The 27,506-nt window shown below is 40.6% G+C and overlaps 1 protein-coding gene across 1 annotated transcript in view; it reads right to left on the reverse strand.

Annotated features, from left to right (window-relative positions):
- arhgap39 (Rho GTPase activating protein 39) overlaps positions 1-27,506 on the reverse strand; it is a 105,582-nt gene that overhangs the window by 34,476 nt on the left and 43,600 nt on the right. The window contains exon 2 of the mRNA XM_067598022.1: positions 6,144-6,578. Within this exon, the coding sequence (XP_067454123.1) occupies positions 6,144-6,578 (435 nt within the window). The remainder of the gene's footprint in view (positions 1-6,143; positions 6,579-27,506) is intronic.

A 27,506-nucleotide genomic window follows, 5' to 3' on the forward strand; every position in this document is an offset into this window, starting at 1 on the left:
AAACTTGTCGATCATTCTCTGGTCCCAGCTTCTCAAATGTGAGATTTTGCTGCTTTTCTGTTCCATATCATTGCAAACTGAATATATTTGTGCTTGTTAACATCACTTTGGTCCGTGAGTAACTTGAGGTGGACATTTTTTCATAATTGATAGAGTGGATCGATTTGTATATACTGTATATATGTTGAAAATTGATACGTTAATCAGTAATGAAAACTATCGATAATTGCAGGCTTAATTCTAAGCACTGTGTGCACCACACTGTTAGTTACAAGACAAAGCATAGCGCTTGTACTGTAGATTGCAACATTGTGAGTAGAGGAGTAGAGGCTTGGATTAATACTACAAACGGCATGTGTCAAAGCTAGCAAAGAGGTGGTTCTATTTCAAACTTCAAACCACTGCCAGGCACAGTATGAAGGCCATGGAGGCTGGAATAAAGGGTCTGCCACTGGACTGAGAGCTGCCAGCACTGTAAGTCATCCCTCAAGCTCCACACAGTCAGCCTTCAAGGTCAGGTACGCTGTAGCAGGTCTCACTGATTTACTTAATGGTTGCTTGTGTCATGACATATGTCATCTTTGTAAAAGTAATGATCTGGTCTGAATTCATCTTGCTTACTGCTTATTGTTTCTATTGAGATAGGCCAATAATAACTGCATTGACATATTTCATATTATCAGAATGTCATTTGCACTTCATGGTCTGCAACATGCCACAAAACATGAAAAGGTTTCGTGTACATCAGTTTACATGTATTCCAGACCACATGGTAACTGTCACTCCACTGGCTAGTTTTCATTGCTGTGTGTGTGTGTGTGTGTGTGTGTGTGTGTGTGCGCATGTGTGTGTGTGTGTGTGTGTGTGTGTGCGTGTGTGTTTTTGTTACCTCATTGGGACCTTTTCTGGTATAAACACCGACCTTGTCGGGACCAGTAGTCCTCATGGGGACCAAAGCCCAGTCCTAATGAGGCAAAACATCATTTCTGAGGTCCTGGTTAAGGTTGAGGTTAGGTTGAGGTTAGGTTGAGGTTAGGTTGAGGTTAGGTTGAGGTTAGGGTTAGACATGAATTGGTTATGGTTAAGGTTAGGGTTTGGGTTTGGGTTAGGTTGTCCACAGTTAATGGAAGTCAGTGCAATGTCCTAACAAGGGTAACTGCACAAACTTAAAAGCAACAAACTAAACAACAGCACTGCTGCAAAAGAATAACCACTAACACTGAACATGGGCCTATGGGCCTATCCTACAATGTGTGTGAGTGTGTGTGTGGTTGTGGCATGTTGATATATATTGGACAGCAAGATATGTCCTGTCTCCTTCTCCTAGGAGTATTTTTAATTTTGAGAGGTCATTAAAGCTCTTTGAAATCAGAAATTACAGAGTTGAACTTGTTAAAGTAAATGTTCCTTATTTCATTTTCTCTCTCTCTCTTTTGCATTTTGGAGTGAAACATGCAGCCCAGTGTCAGAAAGCTGTGTCTTCATCATGGGTCATTGGTCTTCCAGCAGGATAATGACCCCAAACAATAAATCAAAACGCACCCAAGAGTGGATGAGAAGAAAATGTTAGACTGTTCTGAAGTGGCCTGCTATGAGTCCTGATCTGAATCCCATTGAACATCTGTGGAAAGAGCTGAAACTTGCAGTTGGAAGACGACACCCATCAAACCTGAGAGAACTGAAGCAGTTCGCTCAAGAAGAGTGGGCTGAACTACCAGTGGAGAAGTGTAGAAACCTTACAGAGTTACAGAAAGGGCTTGACTGCAGTTGTTGCCTCCAAAAGCTGTGCTACAAAATATTAAGCTAAGGGTACCAATATTTTTGGCCATGCCATTTTCATTTGTTTTATTGTATTAAATAATATGTTAAGTTGTAAATCAAAAGCAAAGTTTCAGTGAAATAAAGAATGATGGATGCCATATACTTCTGTCAGTTTCAACATAATACAGAGAAAATGTAGTTTTTTTTAAAAAAGGTGGAAGAGTAAGGACCAGATGAGATCTTGGTGTGATGAGGTTGACTCAGCTTTGCTTTACAGCTGTTGTTTTAGGTGGAAAGTCTGACTGACAGAGAACCAATGTCCAGGAAATCAAAAGAGAAAAGTGTTGTTGCTGAGGATGAGGTCCCTTCTCTAGATTTTGTCTTTGCATGCGTCCCTTTTTGTCTAAACATTAACTACTAACCAGGGGTTGGGATATTTGGCTGTCACAGATGGTTGGAGAACAGGTTCTCAGGACCAGTCAAGACTCCAACAGTCAGTGTAAATTGGGTTATGTAATCAGGTTGAATAAAAACAGCTGCAAAAATATTGGACAGACTACTTGTGTAAGATCTACACAGGAGGGGGAGTGTGAACAGCTAGCTAGCAGAGCAGCAGCAGCAGCAGCAGCAGCAGCAGCAGCAGCAGCAGCAGCAGCAGCAGCTAGTGCTCTCTCTGCATCTACACAAGATGCCTTCAGCTCACCTGCATATTACCAGTGCTTAAAGTCCAACAGTCAATCACTGAACAGTAGCCAGCTTTCTCCTCTGCCCAGACCTTGTTTTTAGAAGAGTGGCTCACAGATTTGAACCTTGTTAGTGATAGAAGAGGCTGCTTTCTGACTTTCTTTTTTGGGCTGTGTGTCTGTCAGAGCAGGCTGACAGTGCAGTGAGAGGACAAGGCAGACAGACCTAACAGAGCTTTTCCTCACAGTGAAGGTGTGTGAATTTAACAAATAATCAAATGTTCAGCTGTGGAAACCAACTTATTTAGATTACAGGATATTACAGGCTACTTTGTTAGTTTCAGTTTTAGTCAAACTTTAGATGGACTTATTTCAAATGCGAGGACACATTGATGTGTGAAATGATCTCTGTTTTCACCTTCTCTCTTCTTCATCTCGTCTTTTTCAACTCTCCATCTTCTCCCCCTCTCTGTCTGGCCTCTCCATTTGTCCCTCCCTCCCTCTCTTTAATAGCCTCCTTGGTGTGTGCAGAGAGGTAGAGCTATGTAGAGGTCAATAGCTCCCATCTGTCAGAGAGGAAGCTGTGTGGTCTATGACAAACTGCCTGTCCTGCTCTCCTTCACTGGCTGAGGACAGTCTCTGGAGAGAGTGAATGCTGACACTCAGCCTCCACATTAAATGCACTGCTGGACCTCTAACTGCTAGAACTAGCAATAAGCAATAAGACAAAGAATATGAAGCCTTTTAACTCTACTTTCAGTGTTTGTACTGAACAGATAATATCTGTGTGCAGAGCATGTGCAGGTTCAGATATGTTGCTCTGGAGGATCATGTTGGACAGATGAATGGACGTATTAACGAACTGACATCACCATCCCATAAAGTACATCATGTTCTGCCTTTAACGACTGTGCAGTGTGTGCAGGTATTTCTGATGCAGTTTTTCTATCAGGGTGGGGATGCTTGTGGCAAGCAAACACAAACTTCTGTGCACAGAAACAAAACCCATTTTTCAGTGTAGGGGGACTTTGTGTGTAGAATTAAGTGGCATCTGGCAGAACTGACTTGGCAGAAATAGAATATAATATTCATAAGTATGTTTCAATTCGTGTATAATCACGTGAAAATAAGAATTGTCATGTTTTTGTTACCTTGGAATAAGCACTTTATATCCACATAGGATGCAGGTCCTCTTCCACGGAGCCCGCCATATTGCACTGCCATGTTTCTACAGTAGCCCAGAATGGACAAACCAAACACTGGCTCTAGAGAGGGCCTTTCACATTTTTCACAAGTTTTGCAGAAGGGGAGGGAGAGGGGAGGGGTATTTATTTGGTTGCAATCTCCAACCTCACAACTAGATGCCACTAAATCCTACACACTGGTCCTTTAAAGCTGACCAAAGAGTGTCTAAACTTACATATCTTGTAGTGTAGACCAAATTTTATTAAAGAAGAGCACTGCTAACAAAGCTCTGTTAACTCCAATGTCTCCTTCACTGTAACAGAGCAGCTGCTGGAAATGTTTTCATCAGCGGTGACTTAACACAGTCCTGATACAGTTTAAAGTGACCAGTAAAGAGAGTGAGAGAGAGAGAGAGAGAGAGGTATGAGATGCAACAAAGGTCTACATTGGGATGCAATCCGTGGATGCTGTGGTTATGTGGAATGTATTTTAACCAGTAGGTGATCGAGAAGCCCCACACAGACTTTAATCTCCGGTCAGCGGCACAGACACACATGACTTGAGTGCGAGTTTAGTGCAAGACACGGCTGGTTTAAGGGAGGAGATCATCTCAGGTTGGTGGTGGTCGGCTTTGATGCAAAGACCGCAGCAGTACGGCTCTTCCTGCTGTGAGGTGATGTGTTCACGGTTTGCCATGACATGGTACAATTAAAGCAGCTAAATCTTGCCTTGGGAAAAAGGCATAATATTCTGTCCCAGTAAATGGGCTGTCAATCAAAACAATTTACAGTGACACTTTTATCTTTAACTTTGGTCCTGAGTGACAAGTTTCATGCTCGCTAGTCATCAAGATATTCATGGTCTCCAGAGGTTTTGATAAATATCTAGATCTAATAGGCAGATTGCCATGAAACTTACTGAACACATTCATGCTCCCCAGAGAACCCTCTCTATAAATCATACAACTATGAATTTCAAAATCATTGATATGTTAATTCATGCAACACTCACATTTTGAGGTGTTACCAACACTGCAGTATCTGGGCTCCGTCAGGCTTGTTAATAAAATGGCAGCAAGTCTGTTTCACAACACATGTTCTCCTTGAGCTACATACGGCCAGAGTCTGTAATTTTGTCTCTAAAAGCAGTGATTTGCTGTTCCTCTGAGTGGACACAATGTGAATAACTGGTTAGAACAGCTAGGGCACTCACACACTGTGTACTCTGTGTGTGTGGCATCCTCTTGCTGAGGCAGAGACACATTTACAGGACACTGTGACCCCAGCCAGGCATATCCACCAATCACTGCAGACTGCAGCAGATTACAGCAAACCAGCCTGGTTAGATGGAGGGAGAGGGGCGGGATGATTGGATGCTGAGGGTGAGACAGAGAGAGATCAAACTGAGCGTAAAGACAGGTGAGACGCTCTGAAGGTGAGAGAGGAGGGAAATGATGCCATGTTGCAGCCGGAACACGACACAGACCTGTCAAGTGGACTCAAGACGTAATGCTGAGCTTATTGTATGGTAATACGGGTGAAAAGTAAAGGTGGCGTATAAAGTGGGGTTATACTATCCATCATCAGAGTCACGTGACAAAATGTCAAATAGGCTGGGCCCCCACTCCCACACAAACATGCGGTGTGGGTTGAAGTTACTACTTCCTTAAAGTTAGGCCACCTTCGTCGTCATGGCTACAATAACAACAGGGTTAAGGTTAGGGGACGATCGTAGTTAGAAATCAATCATAGTTGGAAACAGGAAACAAAGAGCAGTCTCCTGTTACAATGTCCATTGTTGGGTTAATGCCTCCATCCACCCCTCCTCCTCTGAATGAGGAAATTTGTACACACATACATATATATATATATATATATATATACACACGTCATCTGAACTGCACTACTGCTCCGGTACACAATTACTACAGCCGCTAGATAGCAGCTGTCACTCAAATGTAACTATATGTTATTTTTGGGCGACTGACATTACAACCTGTTGTGTTGTTTGTCTTGGGAGGACGGTCTCTAGAGTTTTTTTTTTTTAAATTCCCAATTCTCAAGAGAAAAGATGACCCAGAGAAAGCAATAAGATAAAACATTAACCTTCACATCCTTATCATTAGTAATAATGTATACATGGTTTCATATGTTTCATAAACTGGACACATGGCTACATGTGCATCATCAGCACGATGGAGGAATGCTGCTTCAGATGTGGCTCTAGTGTGAAGAGCACAAAGATACACTGATTTTACAAACATTGTAACTTGATTGTTAAATGTGTTCATGTATTTGTTAGCTTTAGCTTGAACATCCCCCTTTAACAAATTCAAACTTAGACATCCACCCACTACTACTACTAATACACATGGTATTATTTGTTCCAGTAGTAGCGCTCTCAGTTGACAGTTGATTTATGTATTTATATGTTGTGTTTGGGGGGGATGAAGTGCCAGGCAACATCATCTGCTGGTCAGGTTTGTTTGCCAGGCCCTGCCAGCAACAGTCTTACCTGTCTGCTTCCTCTCTGTTACCCTGTTTTTCAGACAGCTCTTGGTCGAGGGAGGAGGAGGTGCTTCCTTCTCGGCTGACCCCGCTGTTCCGTCCTGGGCTATTGTCAGCTGACGTTCTCCCACCACCTCCTCCTCCTCCTCCTCCTCCTCCTGCAGGACGGGGGTTGGTGCCATCAGTGTGCTGCTTCAGCGTCTGCAGCTTGGCCAGGGGGATGATGTCGCAGCCCTGGGGCCGGTGCCAAACAGTGCGCTGGGTGGAGGCGTTGTAGTAGTAGAAGCGTGAGGTGTTGGGGTCAAACAGCTCCCACCACTGGTTGTCGCCGGTCCGCTTGATACGAACGCCCTGCGGAGGGTCCCACACGCACTCGCCTGTTAGCAGGTTGGCGTACATGCGCTCCCTCGTGCGCGGCTCGATGATCTCCACCCATTCCAACCTGCAGAGAGAATGATTCTGATTAGTGGATGACACACCCTATCTCCTGAGCCACAGCCGTCATCTAATGTAACATATTATAGGATATATTTCAACTCTCACGTACTGCTTCCAAAGTAACACTCCTAATGTATGTGTACAGCACCCCTACTGATAGACAAGAAAGATAACAAACAGGCTTTTAAAATGTGTCCATTCATCAAAACTATAATATGATTAAAGCAGCAATGAAATTAAGGCAGAGCCCCTGTAAATACCATAATGTGATTATGCTTTTAATCCAACTATGTGGATGTATGAGGCATACTCTGATGATTTCAATTAGCTTCATGATGGGCTTTCTTTGTGGATTTGCAGACAACCTACTCTAATGCCAGTAGCATTACACATACCCTGAGTTCTCAAAAATGGCCGGGTCTCTGTTAACCTCAAGTGCAGAGAGATCCAGGGTTTGATAGGAGACAGGTCTTTGTTTCTCATTTCCTCTGTGTTAGAAGCATTTGATCATATTTCAGTGAGAAGCCTCTCTGTTTTCTGATCTGCAACCATTTCACATAAAACTCTCCCTCCATGTTTACCTGTTGTCTTGATAAATTCAGTATAATGAACACACCATTAGCCTAATTCCATCAGTACAACAGAGATATGTCATACTCACCACTCAGTGGAGAACACTTTCCCTTCTCTAAAAGAAATTCTATTTTCATTTACTAATTATTCCTCTTTGCACAAAAGTACTGTAGAAGAAACTGGAAATAAGTGAATGAAGGTGATATTTCTGTTAAAAAGAGAAACTCAGAGCAGTGACTGGGCTTGTTCTCCTGTGCTGCAGAGGTTTCTCTCTGGGAAAGACCTATCACACACCAATGTTGAATCAAACATGTTTTGTTCAGTAACAGAAGCAGTCGCATATAAAAGTGCACAGTAGGTTATTAACAACACTGCAAAGGGATTCCACAGATGGTAAATGGACTGTACTTGTATAGCACCCTTTCTAGTCTTCCGACCACTCAAACAGCTTTTACACCATGAATCACATTCTCCCATTCACACACATTCATATGCTAAATGGGTACAGTGGTACCATGCAAGATCTCAACCTGCCCATCAGAGGAAATCTCATCACACACACTCACACACTGATAGCACAGCCATCAGGAACAATTAGGGGTTCAGTCTCTTGCCTGAGGACACATCGACATGCGGACTGGAGGAGGCGGGAATCGAACTGCCGATTTTCTGATTAGTGCCCTACCTCCTGAGCCACAGCCGCCACACAGCGACCACATATTATGAATAATAAAATGGAAGCCCACTCACATAGTTCTGCACATAGCAGTCTGCTCCAGCGTATGCCTGCACACACACACACACACACACACATATTCTCCTCTTTCTTTATCTCTAACGCAGCTGTTTGTATCCCAGAAGGAGGAAGGGAGGCTTTAATATGACTCATACACACCTACACAGCAAAACAACACACACACACACACACACACACACATATATTTTAAGAACCACACAGCGTGCATGTGTGCTGGCTTCATGCTGCTGTGTACTTAAAGCCTTCAGACCAGTTGTTGATGGATAAGAGGTCAATCAATAACTGTTGAGCAAGCACACAGGGAATGAGTTAAACAGAGGAGGATGATACTGACTCCAGCACCAATCATTTGGCAGGATTCTGGAAAATGTCCCAGAAGCATCACAAACTCAGGTGATAATCAGTTTTAATTCTCTGAATTGATCAACTAACAAATATTGTGTGTATCAAAGTCTGATATATCTTAGTCCTCTGTGCCGTAGAGCTCTGTTGTTGTCCAAAAACGACTAAAAACATGTATCAATGAGCAACACTGTTGCACTGGCTGACATGTTCCTTTATTACCATGAATACACACTGTAGTTTATTCTGATTCAATCCCACACACACACACCACCCCGCTGCCAGAAACACTCACTAGATCCACCAAATGTGGATTCATCCGCTGCTGAAAACAGTCCAGAAAAATGCACTATTTCCTCCTTTTTGAGTCACATTTGATAAAAACTACAGAGATCAGCAGTTTTAAAATTAAAATGACTGAGGCTTCATATCTGTGTGTTGATTGATATCTTCAGTAGGCAGACAGAGTTGAGAGACAGACTAACATACTGATGGTTTTTTGTGGGATTTTTTTTGACAATAAGAAAAATACAGAACAGCAGACTCATGATTTAACTTCATGTTTTTATATGTTGGTGGGAAACTCGAGCACTGTAAGCTGTTAGTAGTGCATTTATGTTATCAGACATCATGAAGAGGAAACTATGAATGACATAGGATCTTCTTTGGAGGTGAATCTACAAGATTAAGATAGGAGTGCTTCTGAGCATGCAATGATAATGTCACTTTAACCACAAATAAAACACAGCTTGATGTTGACTGTGATAGATGACTGAAATCAGAGGAAACCAATCCAAAGTGGCTATCTTCATCATTATAGTAAATTATGACGTGTGTCTCGTATTAAAATAGAAAAAATATGAACCCTGAGGGAATTCTGCATGCACAGCAATATAGAGAGTGAGGAAAGAATGAAGAGCATCAAGGACAGTGACCTCTGTGATAGAGACACTGCACAAGGTTAATATGGTGCTTCAAGTGGCCGGAATACATGACAATAAAGACAGCTTCAGGGTTTGTTATTATGAGAACTACCTGCAGTAAAATTTCATTAACGCTCACTGTTTCCAGTCAGTAGAACTTCTATGTACACATTTGATCAAGGTTCCACTCTTCAACAGATGATGTAATGATGATAAGCTGCCTGGGTCCAGACCTTTGAATCACCACCTACGTTGGTTCACTGACAACAGGTCTGGTGTTGAGCCCATTGAGACCTGTTTCCACTGGTTGGAGATAGAATCGACCAATCAGAGCTTTGTAGGCAGGATTTAAAATGGGGATATCATCATCATCTTACATGGCTAGTTAACTACCTACAGTAGACACATCCATGAAAAATAGCAATGTGACTCGCTCACCTCACAATCAAAATTATCATCATAATCCCTATTCTAAGATCATTAAATATTATATATAGATGATTGATTTTTCATTTGGAGTGGTAGTGCTAATGACTTAATTAATGCATACATGAACTCAAGGAAGGAATCTATTAACTTTACAATGTCTTTTGATCTTGGATGTGTCTCTTTTTTGGATGTTTTGGCGAAAGAAGTGGGAACCTCTATACACATGGAAGTATATAAAAAGAAAACCAATAGAAATACTTTTTTACATTTGAAGAGTTTTCACTCACCAGCATTAAAAAGAGGTTTACCTTGTAGTCTGTAATTTGGAGGATCTTTCTAGTCACATGCTAAAGTGTTGTGTGATCATTTTAAGTGTAGGGCTTGTGGAGAGACATTATTGGACGAGCATCTTAAGAGGGTACACCTAGTTCAGCGATCAGAGTTACTTAAACCGAGCTCTCCAGGGATCTCTTCTCAGGGCTTGGCACTAGTTTCTACATTCAGTTCCATCTCCAAGTCACTCCAAAAAGTAGTGAGTGAACACTGGTGGATTTTGGACATTGCAAGTGCATTCCAAATTCCACCCACGTATTTTTATAAGAGGTCCTCCAATTTACATGATCTCTTAGTGAAGTCTGATTTACCTAAGAGTCACATGCACTTTTTCTCTCAGATTTCCAGCAGTACCTTTCTTTGTCATAATTGTGTACACTGTTATACTATGATTAAGGGCAATCATTTCACCCACCTGAAATCTGGTGTTGAGATTAAGGTTAAAGGCAGGATTACATGCAATACCAAATATGTTTATTCATTAAGATGTCCATGCAATTTATATTACGTTGGTAAAACAAAACAAGAGTTAAAACGAGGATCTGTGAGCATAAGTGTTCCATCTGCAGTCATGACGATAAATCATCAGTGGCTGGGCATTTTAACAGCCATAACCATAGTCTGTCAGACTTACATTACATGGGTATTGAAACCGAATATGCCACAGAGACAGAATCCTTCTACAGAGGGAGACGTACTGGATACCCTCATTCCCCAGGGGTTGAATGAGAAGATTTCATTCTCTTGTTTTCTATAAATTGAAGATAATGCTTCATCACTTGTTTCATTTATTTTATGTGAAGAATCTGCTACATGATTGAGGTGTTTGCATTTCATTTTATTTCATTCTATTTAATTATTATTTTTTAAATTATTATTTTCCTTCCTCTTCTTCTTCTTCTTCTTCTTATTAGTAGTAGTAGTAGTAGTAGTAATAGTAATAGTAGTAGTATTTTGATTTGTTTCTCATGAACTGAACAGAATTTGGTTTTGTTTTGGGTTTATTGGATTTCTATGAGATGTCATAACTATGTTCTTAGAAAGTGTGAATATGTCAAGGAGAGGAGGCTACAGGGGCAGAGAGGGGACATATCAGATACACTCTCAATGGATTGAATAGGAGATTTCATTTTCCTTTTATGAACTCAAGATATTTTCTTCATGATCTGTATATAATTCTCTATGATGTGCCACATGAATGAGATTTGATTTTTATTTGTCTTCTTATGAACCAGACATAAGTCATTTTTACTTTTTTGTTTATTTTGTTTATGATGTTATGACTGATATGTGTGGCTTCCTCTGCTGGGATGAACCTGTTGTGTCAGTTGTGGATGTCTGTAATTAAGCCCACCTGTTGTGGATCGTGTTGATTGAGGAAGGGCGCCTGGCCCGAAACGTCCGTGTGGCAATTCAAAATTAAAATCAGTTGACTAGGTGTGCTGTCCTAATCCCCTGTTATGCTATGATTAAAGGATTAATGTTCTGGCTGTTCTATTATTTGCCTTTACCTACTTAGTCATTACGTCTGTATTACTGATGATTATTTGTCAAAAATCTCATTGTTTAAATATTATGTGAAAGCACCAATGGTCATCCCTACAATATTGTTGCAATTTCCATATAGAGGTATTTGGTCAAAAATATTGTGATATTTGATTTTGTCCATATTGCTCAGCTCTAGTTAGCAACATGACCATTAATACACCAAGACTGTTTTACTCATGAACTGGTTTGTTCTCTGCTGGTGAAGACATGAGGAATTCAGAGAAGTCAGATAGCTGTCAAATCACTATTCAGCCATCATCATCTCAGGTTGCAGCGGCAAATAAGCATGCATGACAAAGTGCCACCTGTCTACCACTCCTCTTGCCCTATAATAAAGCAGCTACAGGCATGCTGAGGACATCAGATCATCACTGCAGGATCTGTGAGTAGAGTTACATCACTCTGAGAAGTCAGAGAAGCACAACAGTAACTTCTCGACCTGTTGACTTGCTACAACTAAAGTGAACTTTGGCCTCAGCTGGTCAGAAAATCAGGGTAGTGTGCACTGCTGTGCCTGCAGCCACAATAGGTCTTATTAGGAAAATAGGTCTTATTCTGCACAATGATAGTGAAGTTAGAGATGAAGAACTGCTGGACACTTCACTGTTAAGTCCTTTCTCATTGTTTGTGCACTGGAGGCTTCAAGTTTCCACACCACACTTGTGTGAGCTGCATACTGGACCATGATTGGCTCCAAACTAGTTGTGATGTGAGATTTAATTAATCTGAATCTGATGATCCACTCAGGCCTGAGCAGTATTGACAGCATAGCTTAACAGCTACATCCTCTTCCTCTGGCTGAGGGGAAGACCCAGCATCGACCACAGTCTGACAGCTGACACATCGCAAAAGATACTGAAGTGTGTTGAAGAAAACCACTCAAGTCCTTGTTCAAAGTTTGCTGTAGTGGAGGTGATTTATTAGTATTCCATGATAGGGTGAGCTTACCGACACAGAGTGTGTCTGAGGCAGTAAACTGAGCCAGAGCAATGAGAGAGAAACACTTTTCTATGGTAACAACAGCAGTGATTAGACACTATGTAAATAGGTATTGATCAAAGGGTTCGGGAAGGTATTGTGAGATAGATATTGTATTGTGATCAGATGGGATGCAATTACAGCTGGGAACAAAAGGCCAGGAAGGAAGAGGAATTTGCATTCAGACCTTACAGTGTGATTGCAGTTGACAAGATCAAGGTTCAAATTAGCAGCGGGGCAGGAGGCAGGAAAGACACACAGTTGGCACATCATAAGATCAAGAGGCCAAGCCAGTACAGGGCTGGAAGCTGCTCCCTGACATCACTCCATGAACAAGTTTGCACTGTCCAAATGAGTATTCTTCCTCAAGTGCAACCACTGCCAGTCCCTTCCAATACCCATGATACACCTGCTTCTGTAAAACTATCAGTCAGCTACACATGCCAGTCAATACTTCAGATGTTAAATTCTTGCTGATGTCTGTATCCGCTAATATCAGGGAGTGAATGACTAATGGTTTAGAAATACATGAACAACATGTTTAAGTTATTGAGCCAGTTAAACAAAGCTGGAATATAAACTAAAGAGACAGCCAGCTGTGCTTCTTCACTTCTGCTGTAAAAGGATGAAGGAGCTCAGAGAGGAAAGAGTTCAAACTTTGTTTTAGCAGAGTTCTTGATTATAAACGTGAAGGCAAAAGAGAGACGTAATTTAGTGATGGAAATAATTGTTTATACAAAAATGGTCAAAATACATCAAAATATGGATTGTGAGGCAGAGGCTGCTTGAAGACTACCTGAAACGTTGCCAATGCAGAATGGAACTGTGGTGAAGAATTGACGGCAACATCATCAAGTCATTATATAATGATCATTTTAATAAGGGAAAGAATTACATTAGTATATGTTTGAGTTTAATGAGGTTTACCTCTTGATCTAAACATCTTTTTGGAGGTCAAACATGAAGTGAACTGGAAATGTTGCTAATAATCCCTCATTGTCTTCCTCTTCCCGATAAATGTGTCTAATCTGAGGGTTTGTTTCCAACCTGTCTGTGTTTCTTGACCTATCAGAGGTTGTTGTAGCAGTGATGTCACTCTGTTCCCAGAACTCAGCTATCAACTTGGTGAGTGCTATGTTATTCTTATTAATAGAAATTATGGGCAAAAATACAAAAATAAGACCCACACTGTAAAAAATTAAAGCTCCTTTAAATGCTTAGGGCTGAATTTACAGTATAACAGAGAGAGAGAGAGAGAGAGCGAGAAAGAGAGAGAGAGAGAGAGAGAGAGAGAGAGAGAGAGAGAGAGAGAGAGAGAGAGAGAGAGAAACCAACTGCCGACCAGCAAGGTCACACACACAAAATGAGCTCCTTAAATACCCTCAACTCTTAGATGAAAAAATAAAATAGAGGAAAGCGATAACCTGTGAATAGCAACACAAGGGTACAGAGAGTGAAAAGGAGGACAAATAGCAACAAAAGTATCTATTATACCACCAAAAAGAGAGAAGCTCTCCAGCACATCTAAACCTGAAAGACAAGCAAAGAGAAAACAACTGCTTCTGCTAGTCTGACACAAAACCTGGAGGTGAGATAAGAGACAGAAGACATAGACATCTCTTCATCTGCAATGTTGAAAGAAGTGACAAATCTGTTTTTTAAAAGAAATATTGGCCTAAAACATCGGAAAATTAGCTAGCTTTGTGATTGTGACAGTTGGAGCAGAGGGTGGAGACAGAACCAAGCAACAACAGCTACTGCAGAGAGGTAGAATACCCTGCTAACTGTAGCAACGCTGGAGAGGGAGGTAACACTCTTGTCCTATATAGAACAACTGTTTACCACTACATCATATGCAACAGCAAAAAAATCAAAAACAACGTCCTCTTTCATACAGACAACACCAGCATGTGGAAACAGGTCATTTGTGGTAACCACACACACATTGCCAAAGAAGGCACTGTCATGGTGGCCGCTTAACCTAGCCCCCCCCCCCCCCCCCCCCCCCCCACCCCCACCCCCCCCCACCCCCCCTTACTCATCCTGTTTTACCAGCAAAAAAGTAATTCAATGCCATGTTTAAAAGCGGGCTAGGAACATTACAAGGCCCATTACAAGCCTTTACTATAAACATTATGGCAGAATAATTCACACCTATGTAGTGTAGTTGGTAGTGTCTTGTATGAAAACAGAATAACTGTTTAATGTGAGTCAAATGCTATGCTGCCATCTAGTGTTCATAAATGAGCATAAGAATACATTATATTGCAAAAAACACAGAAAGGAGGATTTTTTAAAATGATTTGGAGTCCTTGCAGCAGGAGGATGAAATTTTAATTAAATCGATTTTCAAATGTGCAGGTTTCTATAAAAGGTGTTTTACATAAAGTATCATGGTCAACTTTGTTACCTCATGTTAGTATGTTTTTCATACTGTCCACATGAAGAGGAGCAAGAGAACCTTAACAAGTTCGAATATGTTTAGTCATTTTCTAAGCACAATACTGTAAATACTGTGCAGTATTATACCGTCATTAAAAAAGCAGGCAGGTAGATACAATTACATTAAAAAATAAAAGATTTACGTTTATTGTACTTGGTTTTATTGATCAGTTTCCATGACCACAGATGTACAATACAGTTGACTTGTAGGCAATGATGAGCAGGTTAAATGTCTGATCTCAGTAATAATAATATAGGTATTAGTGACTGAGTGTGAAGAAGCAATATGTACACAGACATATTCACAAGCTTTACTGTGGTGACTTGGCCCTGACACTTACACATTGTGCTCCTGCTACAACACTATAAGACAATAGATCTTTTTTTCATTTTCTTCACAGTTGACAACATCTCAAATGTGTCATCTTATCAATCCAACATTACTGTGACCCTTTTAATTTAACCAAAGTATACAGTAACAATCCAATAACAGTGCGAGGCTCCAGAAGGAATGGAATTATTTCTTATAATACTAATAAAACCAATCCAGTCTAAAACTCAATGAGTTTAATAGGGGGCTGCAATCATTGGCACGTATAGAGTGGAGAAATGTCTTTTCAGTTGATATCAATTTGATGCAAGAGAAAGGAGGAAGGAGGATGGACAACAACATCTGGTCTTCTTTTTTGTTTTTGCATCATTTCCAACTTTCTATCATTCTACTTTGTGAAAAAAGGCAGACGGAGGAAGAGAGGCTATTCTTTTTGTGGGGTGATATGTGTAAAAGAGTGCTAGGAATATTACATGGCCCACATGCACACAGTCGGGGTGCACTGGCATACATGCACACATTGAGACAGCCTTTACTATAAAAAGCAAAGCTACAGAAAAAAGGTATTCACAGTGCATCTGCAAGCTGGTAACAGCTTTCAGCTTTCTAAACCAACAGGTAAACATCTTAATTCAAAAAAAGCTTGTGGTACGGATTGCATCAAAAATGAAACACTGAAGAACAGAACCCCTGACTTGCAAACTGCAGTTGTTAAACTGCTCAACATGGTGCTGCTGGCTGCTCTCCTGATGTCTAGAACCAGGTTCTGATCACCCCGATATATAACAATGGAAATAAATTAGAACCCAGTAACTACAGAGAGATCTGTGTCAGCAGCAACCATAGAAAAATATTATGTAGTTTCCTGAATTCCAGGATACTAACCTGTATTCAAGAAAAAAAAATATACTTGGTAAATGTCAAATTGGCTTTCTTTCAAATTACCAAACCTCCGATCATATGGTAAATGGTAAATAGACTGTACTTCTATAGCACCTTTCTAGTCTTCCGACCACTCAAAGCGCTTTTACACTACAAATCACATTCACCCATTCACACACATTCATACACTGAATGGGTACAGGGGCTACCATGCAAGGTCCCAACCTGCCCATCAGAAGAAATCTAATCATTCACACACATTCATACAATGCTTGCTTGTTTTATCGATTTTAAAAAAGGCTTTGTTTGGCATGAAGGACTTTTCTTCAAAATCCTTCAAAGTGGAACAGGTGTTATAGTATTGTGTATTTTACTCAAGGACGTGGTGTGAAGCAAGGATGCTGTCTACGTCCTACATTATTCAACCTGTATATAAATGAACTTGCAGACCAGTTGGACCGTTCAGCAGCTCTGGGCCTCTCACTCTTTGACACAGAGATTAGATACCTGCTTTATTCTGTTGTCCCCTACCAGTGATGGTCTTCAACATAACCTGACCTGGAACAATACTGCCAGAACTGGGCCTTGGATGTCAATTTTAAGAAAACCCAAATCATGATCTTTCAAACAAAAAAGAAAGGATGTATGTCTTGTATGTCTTTTACTTTGAAAAACACCCTAATTGTACACAAAAAGAATTATACTTACCTTGGTCTGAACATATCTGCATCTGGAAATTTCGATATGGCAATAAATGCACTCAAAAAAAAGCATGCAGGGCAATGTATGCATTAAAAACCAAGTTATTCAACATTATCATTCCAATTAGAATCTGGACAAAAATATTTGATAATGTAATTTTACCGATAGCTTTATATGGAAGTGAGGTCTGGGGCTGCTCAGTAGATTGGAACATGGCTCAAGGGACAAACACCCAGTAGATGTCTTCCATACTGAATTCTGTCAAAGAACTCTAAACATTCAAAGGAAAAATACCAAATAATGCCTGCAGAGCACAACTGGGACATTTCCCATTACTGTTAAACATACAAAAACAGGCAATAACATTTTGGACAAGCCCAATTCAAGCCCAAAAGACACACTTCCCTTCAAAACACTAAAAACCCAAGAGCTAAACCTTGAAAACAGCCCCACAGTCAGCTGAAGATGAGGCTAACCAACCAGGCTCCATCAGCACTGATTCAAAACAATACAACACAATAAAACCAATTATGAATCAGTCAAAAGATCCACATTTAGAACAGAAATGAAACAAAAACCCAAAGTTAACTAAATTGAAATTTGACTCTAAACAGAGAATATAAATAGGCTTAGTATGTCCACTCTGTCAGAGATATGAAGCAGAGACGACTGGCAGGACAAACAAGAAGATACAGACAGACATGGCTGCGCATAGACGAGTGTGTTTGTGAGAGACAGTGATGCACTTCCTCCTCCCAAGTTCTCTTCAATGAGAGACTTCCACTAGGGGGGAATACCCAAAAAAATACCAAACTTCCAAATGTTCCAAACCCCAGAGGAGAAACTGGCAGTTCTCCTTGGTGAAGGGACAGCAGGTCCTCTGGCAGCTAAATATGTATCTGCCTGCCACATCCTGCAGGACATACTGACAAGAGCATTATCCCAAAAAATAGGAATTTGTATGGTATTAAGTAATTGTATTAAATTGTATTATACTCTATTGTATTGTGTAGCAATCAAAGAATGGACTACATCAGTATAATATAGAACCTGCATATGTGGCACTTGTGTATTTAATACATAATATGTGAATTTTCTGTAAACTGCTTTGGCAACAACATATTTTTGTTCATGCCAATAAAGCAATTTGAATTGAATTTAGGGAGAGAGAGACGGAGAAATGGTCCATCAGCTGTCAGAGTGAATGCTTGTCAAATGGAGCAGAACCAGTCAGTTAAATAGAGAGATCCAGAGTGGAGATAGTAGGATTAATTGGCCATAATTGGTTGATGTGTTGGTGTTCCAAATGACCCAGTTTAGCTGGCGACAGTCCTCCCTGAGAGACACTGTTAACACACACTCTGAAAGATACTGATGTGCACTGAACACTTTGCAACACTGTCATGTTTAATCAGAGCTTTTAAATTCAGATTTCTATATTTAGTCAAAAAAATTAATTGTTAGCTGCTGGTTGTTAGCCGCTAGTTTAAATAAATATGCTGCCACAATCCACGCTGTCAATCAGAAAACTGGAATCTTAGTAAACTAAACACCTAAATGCTTCATTTGAATTCATCATCTTTAGCGCAATTTAAACAGCCACAAAAAATCACAGTTGAATAAGACACAAGTTTAAAGGAAAAGTTCAACATTTTGGAAACTACATTTATTGTCTTTTTTGGGGGAGAGTTAGTTGAGAAGATTGACAGTATTGTTATGTCTGTACAGTAAATATGAGGCTACAGCCAGCAGCTGGTTAGCTTAGCTTAGCTTAGCATAAAGTTTGGAAAGGAGGGGAAACGTCTGGCCTGTCTCTGACCAAAAGTAAGAAAATCCACCTACCAGCACCTCTTAAACTCAATTTATATCCCGGACTATTTTTTGGCCTGATGCAGTGTCTTCCTGGAGTCTTGTCAGTGTGAAGTTGCTAGGCAACCAGTGGAGACACGTTATTTAACGTGCCTGGCTGTAAGACTCACCCATATTAATTCAGTGTTTCGCATACATAGGCTCTAACTGGGCCCAGGTAGATTAAGACCCACCCAGGTAGATAGAATCCAAATTCAAAACAACATAGATTTGTCCTGTTGTCTTTGTGTTTACTGCTGCAAGAGTTGGATGTAATGAATGAATGAGAAAGAGAAATGCAGAGGAGGAAATTAAATAAAAAACAAAGAGCATCTGTCTCCACAGTAGATCATCTGTTGAGTGTTTGATGGTTATTTATTTGTACTTTGGAAAGTAACTGACATGAAAAAATCAGAAAATAATGTTTTATTTCTCTCATTAACTGCTTTGTTCTCACTACCGCCACTTGCTCTTCTCACTCCACCACCACCATGCTGTCTCTCTCTCTCTCGTCTTTTTTAAACGAGTTGGGAGGCCTACAACAAAGTCTAACTTTACTGTTAATGTTATCAAAGAAAGGGAAATGTCCTCCCCTCGTCCTAAACTGGTCCTAAATTGATACTAGATTACTTGTATTCTTGTACTTGTACTTCATTAGTGAATGAAGCAGTATACAATTAGAAGCAGCTGCGCTTTGTGTTTGACTGATCGGTGAAAGTCATCCCTGCAAACCCCGCCCCCAAAGGTCCTGTACTTTTGGAAAGTACTACCCCCCCAGCAGGGACTTTTTGAGGGGTAAAACAATCTCCCAGGAACTTAATTTAGACCCTGGTTCCTCCAGTGGAAACACAGGTCCAGGAAGCGAGTTCCTCAAAAGGTTCTTTGTCCTTGGAGAAAGTTCCTGCAGAGGAAACGTGGCTACAGAGGGACTGAACCGTCTGAGTCAGCACTTAACACAAACCATTCAACACCTTCACATCTCTGCTAGGACTCTAAAGACAGAACCCACGTGAGAGGAAGACTGCAGTGGTGTATGACATCATCATGACATCACATGTGACAGCTGTGGGGAACATCAGTGAAACAGCAAGGACCCTGAACAAGAGGTTGACTGACCACCAGAAACAGACATCAGCTATCTGAACAAACTTCATCCACTGATGAAGGCTAAAAGATGTGGGTGAAAGCTCTAAAAATGTTTCCAATAAGAGGACCTTGAGTGTTTTTACATTTTTTGTATTTCCTATTCTGAATAACTTTGTTATTCATAAACCTTTGTTTGACTAGTTTGTTAGTGAACCCACCCATCACACGCTACACCACTACAGGTAAACTCTCAACCTGTGTGAAACACTGTCCATTTATAATCAGTGCAGACTGCTTTATCAATGTTCCTACTATAACCACATTACACTTTCACTTTTTAAGTCCATTTAAATCCATGTGCTGGTAGGAGAGTGTTATATTAAGATTTTTTAAAGAGCTTATTTACTTTTTAAGCGTCATTCTTCATTTGCTGCACACAGCGTAGTGATTTTAGTTCCAGAGACAGACTTGGTTCTGAGACGTCTACTCTCAGCACAGCTTCTATGACCTTGTGTCTGCAAAAACAACTGGCTTTGCTTTGCCTCATTTGAAAAGACACATTTCAAGGTCAGGAGAACACCAAATTGTCAGTGGCAGTGCTTCCACAAACACAGAGACCATTATGTTGCCTTTTTACTTGCATTTGTCACCCATCTGTATTTTAACAGATGATAAAAAGGACATGTACGCTGGTCACAAGTACAGATGATGGACTCTGTTTCCATCATGTATTGTTCTTGAGTGATGGATGCATAATGTCCCACATGTCATTCACTATGGAGAAACATAAAAAACAGCCAACAATCAAACCAAGAATCCAAACAACATTCTAGCTCTAATGTCAGGTTCATTGCTAGATCCTTTCATCAAAAAAAGTATTTAACACAGCACATGCCTCCTCTGCTGACTAATCAACAATAAACCCAGCAAAATGATGCAAAAACACAAACATCATGTCTGCAAGGCCCTAGCAGGTTCAACACCACCACAACATGCACAGCACCTCTGCAAACAGAAGCAGTAGAGTATCAGCTGATGGGTGGTCTGCTTACATGTGCTGTTTGGTTCAAGCTTTGACTCAGAGCTCCTTGGAGTGTTATGTGTGCATACAGCTTCAGCCTTGATAACCCTGTGGGAATCAAACCTCCTACAGTCTGAGGCTGTTTTCACACCTAGCTGTCTCAGAGTAGACAGTTCAATCCCTGGAAAGCTTTCCCAGAGATACCACTGCAGAGAACAACTCCACACTTACTCCGGAGAGCTTCATCTAACCCCACTGACGGAAGCTGCGCTGTGAATTATGGATTAATTAAGAACTCTGGGTGCTAAAAGTAGAAACAATCAGCTGAATTCAATTCAGGTCGTTCCCATTCAATTTCATTCAACTCAGCTTGAATTCAAATGTACTGAAACATAAAGACAAGAAGCAGACTTTGGGCAGAGACTGCAGTGAGCTTCACCCACTGTGTGACGTTGTAATAAAGCAACATGAGTGTGACTCTGGCATCACTGATTGCTCCTCTTCCCTCCTCTTACAAAGGTCAGTTTGCAGTCCGTCTGCCAGAACATTTCTCTCAGTAACATCACTGTGACACTGTTGCTGGGAGACAGCCAAGCAGTTTGACAACACTTTTATAAGGTATGAATGGGATGAGGGACGGGGACAAGGACAGATGAGGGGTGGAGGTGGTGGGGGACAAAAAGGCAGAGGTAGACAGAGAGGCCACCTCCCGTCTAACATATGATCAGACTGTTCATCCATAACCTTATAAAAAGGCTCAGAGATGAACTTGTAGTACCCAAAATTCTAAAATGATTCGCATTTTTTTTTAATTAGTATTTTTATGGTACCTGAGAAATGGACAGTTCTGACATCCAATGTTCAATGTTCACCTGACGACAGCGGTGTGTGATTTGGTCGCAGGAGTAATGATGGAGAAAAAACTACAGACTCATCCTTTCACACATTCCTTCCATCTCTGCTTTATCCCCTGCTCTTCTCCTGCTCCTTCACTCTTAAATCCTCTGCCTCCATCGTCACAGCCAGTGGCACACACACACAAACACACACACACACCTGCTCACTGCAGCTCAGCAGGGTTTTGCACAAAGCAGTCTTTGGTAAGTGAGCATATGAATTAGTTTAGCAGGATACACCAGCTGTTACCATGATTAAATCTGCAATGAACACAGACACACACACACACACACACACACACACACACCACACACGTTATCCAGCAGATATACATGCCAACATGAGCATTTACATGCTTTGACTGTCATGATCAAACAGCTCTCTCTGTATGTGTCTTTGGCATGTGGCCACTGAAATCTAATTATAGCAGAAGCACTTTCTGTCTAATTTTAGAAACTTCTCAATTAGCCAGCAGGCTGTTTATATCAAAGAAATACAGGTAGTAGGTATGCTGTGATGTTCAACTACCATTCAGTGTGTTTACTGCAGAAAACTGACAATAACATGCATGTAATCCCATTTCTTCAACGTCATGTACACTAGAGATAACTCTTTCTGTCATCAGGTATGGGAACAGAGAAACTTGATTTCCCAAGATAGATCTCTCCTGGAGAAAGGTCTTATCCATACTTGTGTAACTGTGTTTCCAATCAGTCTTCCATGTGAGCATGTGCAGGACAAAGACTTCAGACTGCAGAGATCACTGACAGCAGAGCAGTGGCCATTCAAGGTTAGAGCCGAAACAATTAGACAGAAAATTCATTGGAAACTATTTTGAAAAACTATCCATTAATCGTTGTAGTTTTTTTTTTTTAAAGGGAAAATTCACTGGTTCCAGTTCCAAAGGATTTGCTGTTTTTCTTTGTCTTATGTGAGAGTAAACTTGATTTTGGACTGATGGTCAGATAAGACAGACATCTGAAGAAATCAGCTGTGTATGTTGCTAACAATAAAATATGGTTACTCTAAATAAATGCATCTCTGTGCAAAGAGGAAAATACAAAAAAATGATACTTTCATCCTGGTCCTCTGCTACACCACTGTTTATAAAACATGGCCTCTGTTGGTTGCTTCATTACTTTATGAGACAGGCCCTGGCTCTGTGTTAGGAAGAGTCATTCATCCAGCTGGGAGAAGGTGCACTAATACACTGTTGGAGCTACTGTCTAATTCAATGTGTAGTGACTAATAGCTTTTGTCATTTTCAAAGAAATAATTAACAGCTTGTAACACAAAACACAATCACTGCAAGAAGGTGAGAAACATATATCTCACCAAGTTAAATATCTTTCTTACTTTGTTGCAGCAGCTGCTGTACCACCTCAAATGAATAGTGAATTGTGACAGCTTGGTAATACTCACTGGTTAGAGTGAATGAACGTCTGAGCAACCAGGATGTCATTTAACCTAAAAGAAATAATCAACTTTCAACGGTCTCTGTGTGTTTTCTTTCCAACACATCAGCGCAGGCTGCTGACTGACAGCTGACCTGAGTGTCCCAGATGTCAGAGCTTCCCACCAGCATATGAAGACTTTAGACTGCAGATAAATCAATACACCAATAAGTAACTCTGACAAAACTGAAGACTCTTTAAGACTATCTTAAGAGAATGTCTGCAACTTGATTTTCACATATTAATAAACTGTCATCAGTGGCTACCTGGGTGTAAGGTAGGGCTTTATGTTACCTGTATGTTAATGAACTTAGGATCCACTTCATCTTCAATACAGTCTTTTGAAATATACTGATGACATGGCTTCTGTGAGATGTGGGTGAAGCAGACTATACAGTCATGTGAGGATGGTGCAGTGGTGGTACACTGGAAATGTAATCAACTTATATAAAAATCTAAGAATTAGACAGCAGCACTGCCAAACAGGATATGACATCATCCCAGTCTTAATAAAGTTATAAAGAGTTTTTTCTTCTGACAATAGTAATTAAATCTTTAATAAATGCATGTCGTGCATTCACCATCTTAAACCCAAATTATGCTTCCATACATATACATCCACATGGGGTCTGTGAGATGTAGCACTGCTCTTTCACTTTCCCCACACAGATTTATCCCAGACCAACTGAACCCACTGAATACTGGTCAGTACGGAACCGACGACCTCCTGGTCACAAGCTCGCTTCTCTAACCTTCAGGCCACCACTGCCCATATATACAGTACCAGTCCTACGACTGGACACACTGTCACTGTCAAATGAATGGGAAGGTGTGTTCAAAACCTTTGACTGGTACTCTACAGTACAGTACAGGATACAAAAATAGATATACGCAAAGAATAAAAAAATAATTGCATCCTATTGTTGGAACACAGTGATGTGTCAGTATCCAGTATTTAATGCATGTCATTATTATCAGCCCTGTACAGTCAGCATGACTCTAAAACATGAGTCTACATCAGACAACACAACTCCATAACACTGTCTCTTTAAACAGCGTGCCGTCTGCTGCACCTCTTGTCTGACAACACTCATAAAGACACCCCTCACCTCCCATTTAGATTCCAGATAAACAACAGCACTGCTGCAAAAGAATAACTGTTTATTATGCAAATGAAAAGGAATAATCAGCCAGGGAACAAGATAAGGAACACTAGGCCCTATCCTACAATGTGTGTGTGTGTGTGTGTGTGTTCATACATGCATGTGTAGTGCATTAATATTCTTTCCTGTGGCTATCATGTGAGGAAAGGAGAAAGGAACAAAGGATAGAATGGGTGAGGTGAGTGTATGTATCCTATATACTCAGAGATAGAGACACTGAGTGTATTTATAATGTATAACATTTAGCTCATAGCATCTGTGAGAAGGTTTAGACGTTCATTGTCTTGTTCCAAGGCTTGAACCTGGAACCTTCCAGTTAAGAGATTAGACTCTCCTGCGTCTGCCTCCTCCTGATTATGTTAGTGATGACCCTGTAGAGTGGATCTGTCTCATGGCACACTAATATCAGATATCAGTCATGTCTCCAGGAACAGTTTGAGAAAGCTCCTGAGGTGGATTTCAAGCTGTCTCCAATGTTTCTTGATTGTATTCACACGTTCCTTGTTGATACTGGTTATCTATCCAACTCAGCCAAGATGCATGAAGTAGCAAAGTGTACAGTCATGCAGACATGGGGAGAACATGCTAACTCTACACAGAAAGGCTTCATTCAGTCATTACAACTTGGGTCATACTTTCATGCTTGTGTAGATTATTTTTATCAGTGATATTAAGACTGTACCTACCAAATTAAGTGCTGAAATCTGGGAACATGGTGACATCACAACAACGTAATCAGTCAGACGATCAAACAGGTTTTGAACAAATCAACAGTTTAGGCAAATTACTTAAAGCACTTCATGGTTAGAGAGGGGTTTGACCAAGTACTTAACAAGTTGTGTAATTGACTGCTCAAACCACTGGTCAGTGCTGTGGGCAGTAGTCCACTACTCATAGTTCATGATTTGAGCAAATATCTCCTACTCTGCTCCATTCATTCTTGGCGATGTGCTTACCAGCACATTGTCACAGCAGGAGCCCTACTGTTTAATGTGTTTGTTCCACATAGATGTGTAGTAGTGGTTGGCCTTTATTGTGAAACAACCATGGGAGATGTTGACAAGGCTAGCAAGGTTAGCTAATCAACACTTGATTAGTCAATACTAAAGGTTTACCTTAAAGATCCCCTCCAGACATGTATTAAAACATAAAAAAAACTCTGCTTGGAACAATAATGTGTGTCTGATATAGTTTTCTCACAAAATAATCTGTAATTAAGTGTTGTCATGTGATGAAGAGGAGCAAGGTGCTGTTCACAGCAGCTCAGTGCTGTTTGTAAGAATTTGTTAATAAGACTGGTAATTCCTCATGAGAAGCTGTAGCTGTGGTGACAAAAGTCAGACATGATTGGCAGCACTGCACACTCAAACAAATTAAAAAATAAATATATAAAAAACCTTCTAACTAATTAAAATGAGTATTTGTGAAGCTCCTAGTTTGAGGTGATTGGTGAGAGGACATCCACATGGTACAGATAGTTCACACTTCTACAGTAAGTACAGCAGGTTAAAGGTGAAGCAGGAAGTGGGTCTGTAAACTGTGATGGAATGGATGTTTAACCCCTTAACATCCACCCTTTTTATAGAATTTTCACCTATTTGGCACACCCAAATGGAAAAGCTTAGAACAGAAGAACTGTAAGGCCATGATGCATGTATTAGGCTTCATTGACATCTTCTAGTTTCTGGAAATTTAGCATGTGGCTAAAACACAAACAAAACTACATCAGTTCAAATAAGGCTCTGTGATTTTGGTCCTCGTCTATCATGAGTCATATTTGAATAACAATAATTAAGACATGCTTTATGCCAGAACTATGCAGAACACCATATACCTTCTACATCTTGTCAACCTGTATAATATTCCAGACCTCTAGGTCTAATCTTATGGGAGCTAGGAGGTTTTTGGTTTGTGGTGTCACTGGTGTCCCTGAACCTCTCCAATCATCTCCAATTGGCCGAACTGTGTCAATTGCTTTTACTCATTACTGCGTGATGCTACCACTTACAACTGGCTTAAGCGGGTCGTCGGTGACCCGGTGGATGTTAAAAGGTTTAACAGACAGTTTGGGTCATTATTTTAATGTTTACCTTGTTTTTACTCTTACCTGGGAGAAATTTCACAGGAAGTTTAGACTGAGACAGACCTGTTACTGATCAATGCATTCTCAAACACTTCAGCTACATCATATTCTATTCCAGTGTCAGTGGGATGTTGCGGTAAATCTGTTCCGTGATAAGATATCCTTAACTCTATCTGATTATCTGTGGACTCTGCTGGAGGCTCCAGCTCCTCATCTCATCTACAGCCAGGACAGATAACACTAACACACTGACACATCAGGCTGATAAAGACAGTGAGAATGTTACACCCTTTCCAGCTGCTAATAACATACTGTCATTTCTGTTTCAATCCATTTAATGTTTTACAATCTAATTTCATTAGTTTCATCACAAAACACAACTGTCAAATGATGGAAAACTGAGAGCACCACTGAGATCCCCTCATCTGCTCCTCAGCCTGATGCTTACAGCATCTGATTTCATGGAAATACATTCTGAAGTTTTTGTAGATGCATGATGACAGACAGGAGGGAAAATTATAACACTTAAATATCATCACATAAATCCAAACAGAAAACACATGCACATTAATGAAGACAGCACGTTCTCTTCCCATGGATATTACAGAGTGTGTATGTGCTAACGGAAGGAGACATCTACGACAGTCTTCAGAGAGAAATGTGATCCTGATCTGACTTTGTGTATACCAGAGGCACACTTGACTGTCAGCTGCAATCCAGTCAGATCCAGTCATATGTAGAGACAGCCCAGTATGTCAGGGTGTGGTGACTGATGGTCTCATCTGTACCAGCATGAGTTGCACAAACATGTCCGGCCGGTCGGTATGAAAGTGTCTCCTGGGACTCTACAGGGTTCAGGATGGGCTCCTCTAAGTCTCTTGGCCACAGGCCCAGCTCATTATGGCTGAGGACAGTCTATAACACACTGACAGCAGCCAGCGTGACTCATCCATGAGCAGAAAACAGTCTGCTGGAATGTCTTCAGAACTGACAGTAAGTCACCTTAACACATGCACGGGCATGAGAAACACACATCACAATATTTTATAGTCATTGCATGTTAAACACGGCATGTTGGTTTGGCAGTAATCCACTCCACTTTGCAGCATATATAAATATATTAAAATATATTAATAATAT

This window comes from Thunnus thynnus, chromosome 8, assembly GCF_963924715.1.
Source record: "Thunnus thynnus chromosome 8, fThuThy2.1, whole genome shotgun sequence".
NCBI classification, from domain to species: Eukaryota; Metazoa; Chordata; class Actinopteri; order Scombriformes; family Scombridae; genus Thunnus; species Thunnus thynnus.